We start from the raw sequence: 16,737 nt of genomic DNA on the forward strand, positions 1-16,737 counted from the left end.
CTCTGAGCCCGACCAGGGGCTGCACCTAGGGATTGGGCCTGCCCTCTGTCACCCAGGAGCAAGCCTAAGCCAGCAGGTCGTTATCTCCCGAGGGGTCCCAGACTGCAAGAGAGCACAGGCCAGGCTGAGGGACCCCCCTCCCCCCTGAGTGCACAAATTTTTGTGTACCGGGCCTCTAGTTCAAATATAAAGGAGAAAATTATTGATATATACAACAACCTGTATGACTCTTTAGAGATTTATGCTGAGTAAATGAGCTAACTTCAAAAGGTTACATATTATAAAGATTCTATTTATGTAAGATTCTTAAAATGAAAACATTGTAGTAATGGCAAACAGAGTAGTGCTTGCCAAAGATTAATTAAGGGGTTGGAAATGAGGGGAGTGGGTTTGGCTCTGAAAAGGAAACAAGGGATTCTTACAGTTTTGGAAATGTGAATCTTCACTGTTGATAACCTGCCTGTACTATACTTTTTGAAATGTTTACTATTGCAGAAGCTGGGTAAGGCACATGGCAGCTGTCTATTATTTCTATTAACTGCATGTGAATTCACAATTCTCTCATAGTAAAATGTTTAATTTTAAAAATTGTTATTTTATTCAACTTTTAATTTTCTTTTTTTTAACTTGAATTCATATATATATGTGTATGTGTATGTGTGTGTGTGTATATATGTGTGTGTGTATATATATATATATATATGTGTGTGTGTGTGTCTGTGACCCCTTGGGTGATGTCCGACTGGCACTTGGACATCCCTCTCACAATCCAGGACTGCTGGCTTCCCAACCTCCCCCCGGCCTGCCTGATTGCCCCTAACCACTCCTCTGCCAGCCTGATTGATGCCTAAATGCTCCTCTGTCAGCCCGATTGTCCCTAACTGCCTTCCCCTGCTGGCCTGGTCACCCCTGACTGCCCTCCCCTGCAGGCCTGGTTCCTCCCAACTACTCTCCCCTGCCGGCCATCTTGTGGCCACATGTGGGCAGCCATCTTCTGTGTTGGAGTGATGGACAATTTGTATATTACTCTTTTATTAGATAGGATATATATTTTTTACCAAATGTTGGTCTAATGTTTGTTGTCCACTTTGTCTGTTTTTAGAAAAATCTGCGTATTTTTCTATCTAAAGCTCAGTACGACAGATTTTTATTGTTAGATTCTAAATTTTCTGTTTCTGTAAAGCATTTGTAACTGAGGGCAGGGGAGGGGGGACAGCATAGATTTATTTATACAGAATTTCCCCAATTCTCATTTAATTGTATAAAGGGCTGTTTTTTGGGGTATGTGTGGCAAATTTGATTTTGAAATGCAGGGAGCAGCCATGTGTCTTTAATAAAACAGCCATTACATACATTTATGTATCATAAAGATAATGTGTATAGCTCTTTCAGTTTATAAAAGTAGTACTTCTACTGAACCTCAGATTTTGTGCTTTTCCTGGCATTGGTTTCCTTTATATGCTTGGGATCTCATCCCTGAGTCTTTTGGTATAAAATCCTGTACTGTACCTTCTGTGAAGCCAGTGCTTTTCATTGTGAGGACTGTTAGTAACATCATTGCCTTCATCTCCATGAAGTGATTGTGTGGAACAACTGTGAGATGCTGGTTTTATTTGTATGTACATTTTTAGATGCCACATTTTCCTACTAGCTCTTTGATAATTGTTCAGAGGCCATACTCTCCTTTTGGCCATGTGAAAAAAATGAAGAGATTTTTGGGGAAATTTTAAACTTTCAAATTGTGAAGTGCTTTAACAGTTTAAAAGATGGACAGGTGTGAGTTAGAAGAGACTTCCCTTAAAAATTGGCAAGTATGAAACTGGGTAGTTGAATAATAACTTTGGAAAACTATCAACATTGGTAATAGTTCTTTAGAGAAAATTTAAAAAGCCTCATTGTTCCACTCTAATTAAAGGAATAATTTTCCTTCTTGTCATGTGTAGAGACCCACCTCCCTAAGAATTTTTGGTGTCCCATTGTTGGGCAATTAATTTGGTGTACTTTTTTGCTCACATATTCTTGGATTTCTTGGTATTATAAGGGACAACCCTATAAAATGATGGATGGGGGTGTGTGTTATCATTCAAATCATAGTGCCTTTTTCCTTAATAGAAAAATAACACGCATTTTAATTATTTTGTATTAAAAGTTATGTTACATATTAAAATTCTCTTGTGAAGATGGATATTAGCTGAACCTATTTGGGGTAATCATGTCATAATATATGTAAATAAGACCATCATGTTATACCTTTTAAGCTTATGCAGTTATATATATAAATTAATTTTCAATAAATCTGGAAAATATGGAAAAATAAAACATTCTCTTGCTAAATATCCACAAATGGATTAAATCTATTATATTTGTATTATAATAATGGCACATTAAGGTACACGTTACTTGCAGATTATTCAAGTTAGGGTTTCTCTAACAAAAGGGACATTTATCTTAAAAGTGAAATCCAAATTTTTCTCTGATCAATTACCTTAATCATAGAGGAAGTCTAGGTGTTTGTTCTAACCAGGTATCTAGGTTGTAATTTTAAGCAGTTTGGTTTGCTAAGCATGATTAAGACACTGTTCCCTTTGAAGTATACCCTTTTGCTTTTAAGGTACAACTGTTTATCATCTTGGGTCAAAGGTTATAAAAAGTAGTCATCAATTAAAGCTTTATTGGTTGTAATTGGAAATGCTATGAAAGGAGCCAGCCAAACTGAATTTGATAATAAAAGACTCTTTGTTAAAATATTTAATAAATTAACACTCTCTCTTGGAAGGGGGAAGCTAATTACAAAGCCCACAATTGTTAATCATAATGTTTACTTTTTTCAAAAGCACAGGCTCAACTACTCCATAATCATTAGACATCAGATTTCTTCCTTTTTTCTTTTCTTTTAATTCCTACAGGCTCTGTCATTCCTGGAGGGGATGATCTTTTCTGTGGCTCAGGCTGGGGATGTGGCAGAAGGAGGAAATGCCAAGACAAACATAAGTTGTAAGGGCCATCTTAAAAATAAACAGCACTCTGTTAGAAGGTTGGATTGCCTTGGCTGTTTTCAAAAAGGATCAGATATTTATGTCGATTCATTTTGTAGGCTAATTGAATGGTATCAAGAATTGAGCATACCTAGTTTGTGTGTGTGTGTGTGTGTGTGTGTGTTTTTCGAGGTGTTTGACAGTGTTGTGGTTCTTGAATTTTAGACACTTTCAAAGCCCTGATATAGGGAAGGGAGGCTGCGACACATATTACCATCACGGCTCTTGAATAACCTTGCATGGGAACTCTAAGAATGGGCTTTTACATCTGAGAATGACATGTTTCTAGGTTTAAGCAATAGAGGGCATCTTGGGTTTGTTCTTTATACATGTTTCTGTAGTCTAATCTTTAGGGCAGTTCTAATGAAAGAAAATCCTGCTTTAGACCTGCAGTGCAAATTAGCCATATGGTGAAGTGTAATATCCCGCTGCATGTCATTATGGGGCCCTATGAAAAGTGCTCCCCTTTTCACATGGAAGCAAATTAAAATGGCCCTTTCAGGTTTTTTTCCCCCTTTAAATAAACTCCCCCAAAACTCTGAGTAAACCTGTCTTCACTTGGAAGCCGGGACAGTTAAAAGGGAGTTCTCCAGCTGCAGCCAGGGTGGTGAAATTATAGGCTTGCCCAAGACCAAATGGAAATACTGCTTCCTGTAGGCAAAGCTGAACGGACAATGGTATGTGCTTCCCTTCTTTCATTTTCACTCCCTTGTTTCTTTGTGTATTTGTTTTTAGCTGCTTCTCAATCCAAGGGTTACTTTTCTGTTATTGTGATTGATTAGATGGAATTGGCCCACTCTCCAGCAGACTCCATATCAATCTTTACCTGGAGAGACCCCCTAGATGAAGGACTGTTTAGCCAAATAATTGCACAGTAAATATTTAAGGAAGAGGATAGGTTTGTCCCTCTTTGCCTGTTGTATAGCCCATATGAAGTAGCATTGTCCCAACCTAAGTTTTTCTCCCTTTTTCAAAACTAACATGTAGATACCACTAATGTTTGGTGGCATATGGGGCTTAGTAATCATGTGAAAGGTTTAGGGTGTGTGTGCATAGTACATATTATTATTACCTTTTATGAAGACAAATCAATGGAAAGGTCTTTCATCTGGCCTCCCACCCCCTCCCTCAAGAGCAAGGTCATATGATCCTGACTTATTTGATTACTAGTGCACATTTGTAATTTCTAGTAGCTAAAATTTGACTTTTGAGCTTTTACAAACAAACAAAATAATCCTCTTTCATTTGCCCACACTGAGTAGCAATATTGTGTGTGTTTCCTATGTTTATATCCAGACAAGTGTCTAGACACATAAGGAATTAAAGTTGTCACTTATGTTTTTATTTTTAAACATTTATTCTAAACCCTTGTTTGTTCCAGCATTTGTGAGAAGGTTTATAGTATGTGTTTGAAGAAAGGGTGTTGGAACAGTGTTGTACAATAAAAGTGGATCATATGCAATTATGTTGTTTGAGAAAAGATTTTTGCGTGCAAAAGTCAGTGAGAAGAAAATGTACAATATGATCCGATTTATATGTGTGTTAATATACTGTACATATGTGTGTGTATGTATGTGAAATATCTGTCTTTAGAACAGGAAAAGGTCTGTAAGGGAGTATACCAAAAACAGTAGTTATCTCCAGGTGATGGAGTTATGAATGACTTATTTTTCTCTTTTTGCCTGATCTTTATTTGTTTTTTCTAAGGCACATATTTTAATTTTGTAATTAATAATAATTTAAAAAGAGATAGATAATATGGAAAACACAGCTAAAAGAAAAATATTTTAAAAATCCCAAACAATTTCTGGCATAGCCTGATAAGTGGGTCATTTCCTGGTAAAAATCTAGTGCTGGATTTAATGATTAGACTTAGGGAATTGTCAATGGCTTTTGGAGTGTTTGACTATTAGCACCCTTCTCCAAGTTTATCACTAAAAATGATATAATACTTAAATCAGATATGAATTTAGAGGATAAAGTACCTAGGAAGTTGAAGAAGAGATTAACACTTCCTGGAGAATATTTCTTTCTATTGTTTTAACATTAAGTAAAAATAGGATATATTCTGTGATCATTTAGTTTTTCTTAGTTGTTCTATAAATGAATGGCAAAAATTTGCTGTAGAGATTTCTTTATAATGTAAACTCTAGTATCTACGTTAAATTTCAGATGGGATGTACACATTTAACATAGAAAATATTGAAGTCTTGATTGGCTTCTAAGTTTTTCTTAAAATTTACTAAAATACTTTAGATGCATTAAAGTCTGGAAACTTACAACAACATTAAAAAATGAGGATGATAATTAACATTGCATTGTCTGAATTTGAATAAGATTTGCTCTAACTTTAGAGCTGATTGAATAGATTGGAAAGTCCAGTAGTAGAGTGATGTGTGTTTTGCTGCCCTAAACAGAGCAAACTTTAAAAAGTCAGAGGACACTTTATCTCTTTTCCACTGTATGCCTTTTTGCCTGAAAATGCAATCCTGAATTGATGAATACATTGGTTGTCCACCCCGTATGCATGGATTCTCCTTTTGAAGGCTTCTAGACTGTGGGGTGAGTGGGAAATAGGAACTTTGGTGGCAGCCCAGTTCCTCCTGTGCTGGTGAATACTTAATAGTGCTTATACAAGAGCACAGATAAGAATACCCTATATAATTGTAATTTTCACTCAGTTTAAGAAGTTCAGAGAGTTTAACATGAGAGCTGTGTGGTAGGAGAAAGTTTATCCATATTTTGTGAACCTAGTAGGCCAATTGCTTGCTTGACACGAGAATCAGTTTGTGGATAGTCTTTGAAACAGCTTTGGACCTGCGCACATCATCCTGCTATAAATTGCCACTTCCATAAGGATGTTTGATCTATAGCCAGATGAACGGTGAGTGGGCCAAAGGCAAACCACAAACCAAATCTGTGGTTCAAAATAGAGCAATTGGGAAAATGAAACAATACAAAGCAAAATTTGAGATCTGAAAAATCATACAGGATAAAAAGGGACAGGGAACATTATTCTCAAAAGTTCAGAGGAGACATGATTCTAAAAATCATTTTCTATAAGAACCAAAAGAAAATTTTAGAAAGTTGTTTGGTGTGAAGAAGTCATAATCTCTATGAAACAGGAACAAAATTCTTTAAAAGGCTAAAATGGTCCTATGGAGATAGAAAACCAACAGGATGAGATAAGTAGGAATAATTACAAAGAAATGATTTTGTAATATCAGATAAAGTATAAATATGAAAATGAAGTCTTAAAAGAAAATATTGATTAATATCTTATTCACAGTTTTAATGATTTATTCAAAGACATGTATATTGAATGGCATTTATGTGCCAAGCATGGCATAGGGGCTGGGAACACAACAATAAATAACACAAACAAAGAACGTGTTTTCATGGAGCTTGCATCCAAATGAAATGGCACAAACTAGAAAACAGCATTATCAGATGGAGACATGTGCTACGCAATGAATTAAAAGTGGGCTATGTGTTAGGCATCACTTTTCATTTTAAATTGAATAGTAGAAAAATCTTCTCTAAATAGTTGGCATTTAAAGCAATATTTTAATTATAGGAGAGAGGCAGGCTTTTTTTGTGTGTATGTCACTTGGGATTCTTGTGTTAAGTTCTTTTGTATTTTCATTCTACAGATATTCCTTATATTATCTCATTTTCTCCTAGGCTTCAGTTTCTATCTCTCTGCTAATGATTCTGCAATCCATTATCGGTAGCCTAGCTCTTTCCCCTGAGCTGTAGACCCAATTACACCTGCTCCCAAACACTTAGTACTTGAAACTCACAAACTAAACATGTCCAGTACAGAGGAGGACATTATCATCAGTATCCCCAGATATAGTCAGTTCTTGTTTTTCATGGTAATTCTGCTCTATAAAGTCACTATAAACACTGAGTTAATGAATACTGAGCCATTGCACCTAGGGAAATAGAGGGTTATGTTTGTGTGAGCTTCAGATCACAACATTTTCATCAGCCAATCAATTCATAACCTTGTTTTATGTCTATTTCTCTTTAAAGACACATTATTCAATATATATTATTGATTCATTAATATTGAATTCATAGTCAACAGCATTATAACTCATGCCTGAATGAAGCTTATCTAAAACATGTGTTTTCTCCATAAGGCACATCTTGCCTTATTATTTTTTAAATTTATCTTTATTGTTGATAGTACTACAGATGTCTTCTGTGTTTCTGTTATCCACCCCCCACCCCATTGGCCCCCTCTACCCCACACATGCCCCTCCCAGGCCTTTACCAGACTATTGTCTGTGTCTGTAGTCCCAGGCTAATCTCTGCCCTCCCACATCCCAATCCTGCCTTCCTTCTGAAATGTGTCAGTCTGTTTCATGTTTCTATGCCTTTGGATCTATTTTGTTCCTCAGTTTATTTTGTTCATTAGATTCAACATATGAGTGATACCTTTCTCTGACTGGCTTATTTTGCTTAGTATAATACTCTCCAGGTTCCTCTAAGCTGTTGCCTACAACAGTATACATTCCCACCAACAATGTACTAGGGTTCCCTTTTCTCCACATCTTTGCCAGTACTTGTTATTTATTGATTTGTTGATGGTAGCCATTCTGACAGGTGTGAGATGGTACTGCACTGTCGTTTTAATTGTATCTCTCTGATGTTTAGTGATGTTGTGAATTTTTTCATATGTCTCTTGGCCATTTGTATGTCCTCTTTGGAGAAGTGTGTGTTTAGCTCCTCTGTCCATTTTTTTTTATTGGATTGTTTGTCTTCCTTTTGTTGAGTTGTATGAGTACTTTATATATTTTGAAAATTAACCCTTTATCAGATGCATCATTGGCAAATATGTTCTACACCTGAAACTAATATAATGTTATATGGCAATTATAGCTCAGTTTTAAAAAAAGAAGCACAAATACAAAAAAATGTGGTACTAGATAGACTATGAAAAGGATAGTTGTTTATATATAGTATGTGAACAAAAGTAAGAAGGCGGAGCATTGCTTTGTTCAGCCTCAGCCAGGAGCGTGTGCATCAGGCAACTCTAATTTTTTATTACTCTGCATACACCCCTAAATGACCATGAAGGAGTCACAGGAATGGATTTTGGGATTATAAATAAATTTTAACAAGTAAGCAAATTTACAAATATGGAATCCACAAATAGTATTTGACTGTATATTCTTTCTCGTATGTTCCCTTTCTTATTAAATGACACCACCGTCAAACTAGTTCCCAGTTAGAAACCTCACATCAGCCTTCTTTCCTCCCTGTATCCAATCAATCATTGGCTTGTACCTCCTAAATATATGTCAGATTCTGACTGATCTTTTTGTATCTAATTTCCCCTTTCTTTATTGTATGCATTACATTAAACTTCCACGTGTCAAAAACTCTTAAGCCTTTACAGTTCAAGTCCAAGTATCTTAACGTCATCCCTCTCATGTAACCCCCGAGTTCCAGCCATAAATAACTTTCAGTCCATGGGATGTGTGATGCCTCTTTTCTCTGACCCCCTGTGTCTCTATAAGGAACATTCCTTCTCCCCCTTTTTTTATTCTTCTGACTTCTTTAATTATGAGTATAAATGTCTTTTTTTTTTCCTGGCAAGCCTTCTCTGACATTTCCTCCATTCTGTACACACACACACACACACACACACACCCCTCCCTATAATCCATAGGGTTTTGTGGTTTATTTTAATATAATTGCTTGCTTAATTGTTAGCCTTCCACCATAGACTATAAATTCTGTGAAGGCAGAGGCAATTCTCAGTGACTATCACATGGTAATATGGCACTTCATAGATAAGTGACTTGTTTTTCTGTGATATTGTATGTATTAATTATTACAAAGCCTTTGGAGCACTGTAACACTAATGGCACAATGATATAAAATGAAAAAACAAACAAATATCTTTTCACTTGCCTGTCTATTGTTTTGTTTCTATTTTGCTTATGCCTTTAATAGTTTTTGAAAAATATTAGCGATTGAAGGAGTTTGAAGCTGAAGTGGAAATCTCTACTGTTCACATTTGACATGCTTGTGAGCAGGCAGGCACTTCATCAGTTACTCAGCTGCACCACTCAGACATCTGCTTCTCAAATTCCACCTGTAAGCACCGACTTGACAAAATTGGCAGAGGAAATAGAATAATCAGAGATGAATGTTTTTTAGCAGCCATTAGGGAAAGTCTAACTCATTTGTGTAAATTAGATAAGTTGGTCTTTTCTTATGTTTTTATTCTATTGAGTGATTATTTGAAAGGCAAAATTGTATCTAGTTTAGAATTAAGTAGAGGACCATGATTTGGTTTTTGTATAGAATTTCATCTTGTGTATTTTCTATCATTTATAAAAAAATAATTAAATTAGTATACTATGGTCTAATTAAAGAGAAGGCTTTCCCTAAATTCTCAGCTAAGTGTATCTTGGCTCCAAAGCATGTTGAATATGTAACATCACACCAGAATAATAAAGGGCCTTTAGGACTGTTAACCTTAAAATGAAAAGCCCTTCAGTGTGTACAGAATGTAATTGACATTTAATAATACCACTATGCTGTGAAATGGTGACAAGTGGGGAATAACTTTAACAAACCAACAGGCAGTTTCCACTTCTTAGTTTTTAAATAGAATCATTTGCTACCTCATTAACTTATGGACTAAGAAAGCCTTAAAATAGCTGTCTTAGTGTTTGATTTCATTTTATAGGCAGAAAAACTCAGGTGTGTACAGTTATTATCACTTCAGCATTTTTTAAAACCTGTGTTTTTAAGTTACACCAGGGTTCAACAAATCATGACCCATGGGCCAATTCCTGCCTCCTGCTTGTTTCTGTATGACCTGCGAACAAAAATGTTTACATTTTTAAATGGTAAAAAAAATCAAAAGAAGAATGATATTTCATGACAGGTGGAAATTATGTGAAATTCTAATTTCAGTTTCCACAAACATGGTTTATTGGAACCCAACCACACTGATTTATGTGTTGTCTATGGTTGTGTTTGTTCTGCAACGGGAGTGTTAAATAGTTACAACAAAGACCTTATGGTAACCAAGCCTAAACATACATACTTACTATTCTGCCCTTTACAGAAAACATTTGGTAACCCCTACGCTACACTATTGTGTTTGCATGCTCTACCTTAAATCGAATTCAAAGAAGTCATGTTGGGTGAAATTCTTCAGACTTCTGGGGACGCGAAGGAAACTGAGCTTCTTATTGCAGGATGTTTATACTTTCTCACATGGGCAGGGCTTTCACTTTCTTCACTGATTTATCTTATTTAATTTTTAACCAGACACTTGCATAGTGGTTATTATTTATCAGACACTGTTCTAAAAGCTTTGTAACTCTTCTAAATCTTCATAACAACTCTGTGTGGTTGGCATCTTTACAAATGAGAAAACCATGGTACATCTATTTGTGAAAGCTAAGTAGTTAAATAGTGGAAGTTACATTACTGAAAGGGGAGTTATATAGCTAGTCATGTGAGTTGTAGAGCTACTAAGGGGCAGAGTCACAGTTTGAATGAAATTGTCCGGTTCCAAAATCATCACTTTTAACCATTGTGCAATGCTGTCTCTCCCTTTCCACTCTTGTTTATTTAGAGAAGTCTTGGATTAAAAGTAAAGTTTAGTTATAAGGGAGCATCATGTTTTAAAAGCTTTGAACTTATATTAGTTTTCTTGGGCTGCTACAAACTATGTAGCTTAAAACAACAGACATTTGTTCTGTCATAGTCTGGGAGACTAGAAATCCAAAATCAAGGTGTCAAAAGATCACCCATCCTCTCAGACCCTGGATAGAATCCTTCCTTGCATCTTCCTAGCTTCTGGCGTGGCTGTCACTCCTTGGTGTTCCTTGGCTTGTAGCCGCACTACCCCAGTCTTAGTCTGTGTCACCACATGATGTTCTATTTGTCTCTTCTCTGTGTCTTTTCTCCTCTCTTTTGAGGACACCAGTTACATTGGATTAAGGGCCACCCACTCTAGTCTGGCTGCATATTAATTTAACTAATTGCATCAAGAATGACCCTGTTTCTAAGATAATCACATTGAGAGATCCAGGGAAGGACATGCATTTTGAGAGGACACTTCAATATAATCCAGTTCCAGAGCTCTTGAGGCAGCATTTGTTCCTTTAGCACCTTCAGGTAAGCCTAGAATTATAAATGAAAAGGGGAAACTATGCACCAAGAATTTCTAGGGCTTTCCCCCTTCCTCTCCTTCCCTTCCCTTTTGTATCAATTCTGTGCTAGAGTATATTCTATCTGGGAAGACTGATTTACTGTCCTCAGTTCCTACCTTTTTCCTGCCTCTCTTTGGCCCTTCGCTCATGATTCAGTTTTATTCTAGACATTTTTTTCTTGAGGAATGTTCTGTAAGGTTTTTTAAGGAACATTTCTCAACTGCTAACCTATGAGAATGTTGGTTCGTCTTTATTCTTGTGAATCTGTGATAGTTGATTCAGAAACCACCTTTGGTGTTCTTGAGGTTGATTTCTGGTGGTTTCCTCTTAAAAATCTTTTCTATCCTTCCCTACAGGATTTGTAAGTAAGGATCAACAAATGGTAATAGTTATTTTTATTTTTTCTATGATTACTATAATTGTTAAAATAGCATATTTTGAGAAAGGTGGGGATGTCTCAGTTCCAGACCCTGGGACCTTCTCTTTTCTCATGAAATACTAGAATAATTGGTCCTGTTGTGTCAGTTCATTTCCTTTCATTTATTTACAGGGCGCCCGGGAAACATTTGAGAACTATTACCGAAAACAGAGGCGAAAACAGGCCCGTTTGGTGCTCCAGCCTCCATCTAACATGGTAGGATCCCCACCTTTATTTTCCTCACCTTTTTACTTTTCTGGTATCTTTTAATTGTTTTGCATATGTGCTTAGCAAAATTTTTTTTAACTGTTAGTTTGAGACCACTTTTGATGAATGTAAGAAAATAGCAATTCTAACATCTATTGATTACCATGTGTCAGGCATTGTTCTAAGTCTCATTTTGTTCTCACTGTAACCCTCTAAAGTAGGTACTGTTGTTATATTTTTCTTATAGTTTTGGGAACTGAGTCTTAAAAAATTAAAAAACTCATATTAACTCTGTCTTAATGTATCAAAGCATAAATAATAACTTTTTTCTTTTTTACTTTGTTGCAGCATGAAACTTTAGATGGCTACAGGAAGTATTTTAATCAAATTGTAGGGTAGGTATATGCATCTGTGTGCATGTGTGTGTTGAATGTATATTATTTGTGAGACTTGGAAAAATAAATCAAGTTTTCATTATTTTAAAAAATTTTTAAGACAAGATTTATTTAGTCTTGACTTTCTGATTATTTTAAAGGAATGTCCTATTGATTTCAACATTATATTGTTGCAAAGGACTTTTTATGGATAAAGGGAGAAAAACATTATTATATTTGATGTTTTGTTTCTCCATGCTTGGTAAGAGGGAACCAAATAATCAGCAAAAGTTGGCAAACTTTTTCTAAAGTGGCCAGATAGTAAAATATTTTAGGCTTACCATGCTGTAATTTTTTTTTTTTTGTCACAACTGTTCAACTCTGTTGCAATGCAAGAGCAACTATAGGGACTACTCAAATGAGTGAGCATGGCTGTGTTCCAATAAAACAATATTTATGAAAACACACAGTGGGTTATACCCTCATGTAGAGTATCTGTACTAGTATGGAATTGCAGTCCCCAGATAAACATCCCAAATGTAGGTTTCTTATTCTAAGTCAGAATATGACTTTGCAGTTAAAAGAAAAGGAAACAAATTGAATTGTTCCATGAAACTTATTTTTTAAGACTAAGATTGTTACAATGTAATTGATAGTTTTGATTAAAATATATCATAAATACTCTGTATTTAAAGAATTATTATTTTAATTCTATGGAAATCCTTGATTTTGTTTGTTTTTATATCTATTTATTTCAGTGATTTACCCATTTTATTTTTTTCCTGGGAAAAGCTGTTTTTCTTTTAGGAAACTTAGATTTCTTTCAAGCATTTTTTTTTAAATGTAGAGCAGTGGTTCTACATTATTATTTTAATTAGTATGAATATTTAGGCAAGATAGCTGAAGATACATTTTAAATGCATAAAAATGTAAAAGCCTCAGCAGAATGTTAAAAAATAAGTATGCATTTTTTTTAACCTTTGTAAAATACCTTTTTAATACTTTGCTGAGAAAGTCTATATAAGGACAAGGGTAATTATTTTGATATTTTTTGTTGAGTTCTTAAAATATATGTATTTTACCTTTTATTGTCTTTTTAAAACCTATTGGCTTTTTAAAATATACTTATCGGGATAATAAAAATTATCCTCTTTTACCTATAAACATTTTCTTCTCTTTTAAATTGCTAGATAATATGGTTAACATTTAACAAAAATGTAACTCCAAGTTTTTTAAAAGTGGTTAAGAGGATATCAAGATCAGGAGCATAATACTAAGTCCAAGAAATCTGATTTCATTTATGATACCAGACAGCTTTGTTTTAGAAAAAATGACTATTAACTTAGAATTTAGTGACAGTTCTTAATGTTTGTCAAACCCTGGAAATAGTATGCAAACTGTAATTTCTGACAACTGTGCTTTCTCTTTTCCCCAATCTTAGCTTTTTTGTGGTTGAAGATCATATTTTACATACGACCCAAGGCTTAGTAAATAGAGCCTACATTGATGAACTATGGGAAATGGCGCTTTCCAAAACCATTGCCGCACTCCGTACCCACTCGGTATGTAAGAAGCCCAAGAGAGGTGCTTACTTTGAGCTTACTATCTATATGCTATTCCGTGTTTCACTGTTTTAAAATAATTATATGTGTATCATTTGAAATCTGAGGTCAGGGTGCCAGCATGGTGGTTTTTGGTGAGAACTTTCTTCCTGGTTTGCAAATGGCAGCATTTTTATTGTGTCCTCACATGGTCTTTCCTTAGTATATTCTAGTGTTTCCTTACCCTTTTGTAAGGACACCAATCCCATTAGATTAATGCCCCACCTTATTTCATTTGATCTTAATTATCTAAGGCCCCATCTGTAAAAATAGACATACTGGGGGACATAACATTCAGTCAATAACATCTACACTTTCCCAACATATTTTGAAGCCCACCTTTATCATATAATAATATGTATACTAAGGTCTGTTTTTAGACTCTATGATTCTCCCTTTCCTTTTCCTTCTCTCTGAATGTCTTGAATCAATACATCATATTGATTACATTACATCTGATATAGTATGGTTTAATTTCTATAGAACATGTGTATTCTCTAAAAATCCTATTTTTAAAATATGCTATCTTATTATTTTTCAAGATTAATTTGAGAATTACTTTGCCACATTTCTTCCACCTCTTCCCTCCCGTCTATTCCCCTACTTATTATAAATTTAATTGGAAATAATTGATATATTTCAAATTCTGGTATTTTTCACCAAGAATATATGTATTTTTCCCTTATCTGCTTTCATGTGGTTTGGTAAAATATTTTATATGCTCCCCATCTAAGTCCTATTTTTGGTGCTTTATGGTTTTTTCATATTTTATCCTTATCTGAGGATTATGTTTATTGATTTTTTTTTTGAAAAGAGAGAGTCAGAGAGAAAGAGAGAAACATTGACCCATTGATCCGTTGCCTCCTGTACGCTCCCCAACCAGGGATTGATCACTAACCTAGGTATGTGCCTTAACCAGTAATTGAACCCACAACCAGAGTTCAGGTAATATTTTGAGGACGGTTTTTTCCCCCAATCATTTTTATTAACTAGTATTGCTGTCCTCCTATGGAAATCCTTGATTTTGTTTGTTTTTATATCTGTTTATTTCAGTGATTTACCCATTTTATTTTTTTCCTGGGAAAAGCTGTTTTTCTTTCTTTTCTTTTTTTAATATATTTTATTGATTTTTTACAGAGAGGAAGGGAGAGGGATAGAGAGCTAGAAATATCCATGAGAAAGAAACATGGATCAGCTGCCTCCTGCACACCTGCTACTGGGGATGTGCCCGCAACCAAGGTACATGCCCTTGACCAGAACTGGGACTCTTCAGTCCACAGGCCGACGCTCTAGCCACTGAGCCAAACTGGTCAGGGCGCATTTTTTTTTTTAATGTAGATCAGGGGTTCTTAACTTTTTGTATGTGACTGATACATTTGATGAATCCACGTGATAAATTTATAAGACCCTCTCAGCAGGACAATGTACTCTCTTCATCATGCAATTCCATTTGATGTCTGTAAGAACAGGACACTTTCCAAGTGTGCTGATTAAAGTATATATGTGTGTAGAAAGTAATCATAATGGAGTTTCTCATTGCAGATTGACTGTATATTCTTTTGAATTGAAGAATAAATGACAAAGTGCCCCACTTCCCCAATAGCTCAGCATCAATCTACAGAGGGAGAAAGTAAATTAGTAGTGGTTTAGGGCTGGGCATGGGTAAGAGGAGTAAGGACATGATGGCTTAAAGGGCACGGGATATTTTGTTCTTTTTTTTTTTTGAGGTGAAGAAAATATTTTAAAATTGACTTTATACATATCTGTGAACATACAAAAAACTAATAACCAATGAGTTATGTACTTTAAATAGGAGACTTGTGTGGTATGGGAATTGTATCTCAAGAGAGTTATTAAAAAATAAGTTAGCATCATCCTCATTTACTCACTGAACCATTTTATCCTTTCTGAGACAAAGTAGTTGACGCCACACATGCTAATTCTATTTTATGACTCTGTTTATGGTTTATATTATCCAGCAAGCCAAGCAAAATAAGAATGACCCAAACATCAAAACAAATCTCTGAACAAACTCTATATCTGAGTGATTATGTTTTTTGTTTACCAGAAATCACATATATATAGATATGTAACTTTCTATGTCACAATTTAAAACTGCTTTTTTCCTTTTTCAATTGAATTATTAGTCATTGTATAATTTGGAAACATTTCAAAAAATATAACATTTCAGGTACTAATGTGTGTAATAGTCTCATGCTGATTTCAAAATAATAAAGGTCTTATACAATCTGTCTCACTTAGAATTCAAATTTAGCAATATATTAAAAGAGTAACATGCTTACACAAAGAAGTTCATATCAGGAATGGTTTAATATTAGATATGCTAATTAATTGCTAATACGACTGTTAGTATGATGAACAGATCATCTGATAATACTGAAAAGCTATTTTTAAGATTCAAAATTATGCAATAGTGTAATTCTTTGTGGCTCAAAACACTTATTTTTATAGACATAAAATATTGATCATTTTTTCTTCTTAGTAGACAAGATTGTGTACTGTGATAGTCATTTTATACACACCCACACCCACATCCAAACCTATTCCCTGTTACACACATATTTTAAGTTGTTTTTTGTTTGTTTGTTTGTTTTATTCAAAGGGCATACTAAGCATGTGTGCCTTCCAGATCTCCTAACCTAGTTCTCATGGAAATAAATGGCAGAGGTTGGGAGGACAACCCAAAAAGAGAAACTCTACAAAGTAGCATCTACAGGCTAGAAATTTCAAAAAATTTCTTTGAACGTAGAAAATAGATGGAATCAGAATAATGACTGAACCCAAGAATAAAAAGTATATTCTGCATGGTAGGGTTATTGTCAAAGTAGGAGACATTCTTCCGAGTGGAATATAGGAACACTTAAAATTCAGAGTCAAACCAATACAATG

General features: G+C 34.9%; 1 protein-coding gene across 5 annotated transcripts in view; it reads left to right on the forward strand.

Moving 5' to 3' along the window:
* Positions 1-16,737, forward strand: part of EXOC6B (exocyst complex component 6B) — a 521,374-nt gene that overhangs the window by 261,161 nt on the left and 243,476 nt on the right. For all 5 annotated transcript variants that reach the window (XM_006775280.2, XM_006775278.2, XM_006775279.2 and 2 more), the window contains 3 exons: positions 11,778-11,861; positions 12,201-12,247; positions 13,668-13,788. In XM_006775280.2, the coding sequence (XP_006775343.1) occupies positions 11,778-11,861; positions 12,201-12,247; positions 13,668-13,788 (252 nt within the window). The remainder of the gene's footprint in view (positions 1-11,777; positions 11,862-12,200; positions 12,248-13,667; positions 13,789-16,737) is intronic.

The sequence above is a fragment of the Myotis davidii genome, unplaced genomic scaffold (assembly GCF_000327345.1).
Source record: "Myotis davidii unplaced genomic scaffold, ASM32734v1 scaffold247, whole genome shotgun sequence".
NCBI lineage: Eukaryota > Metazoa > Chordata > Mammalia > Chiroptera > Vespertilionidae > Myotis > Myotis davidii.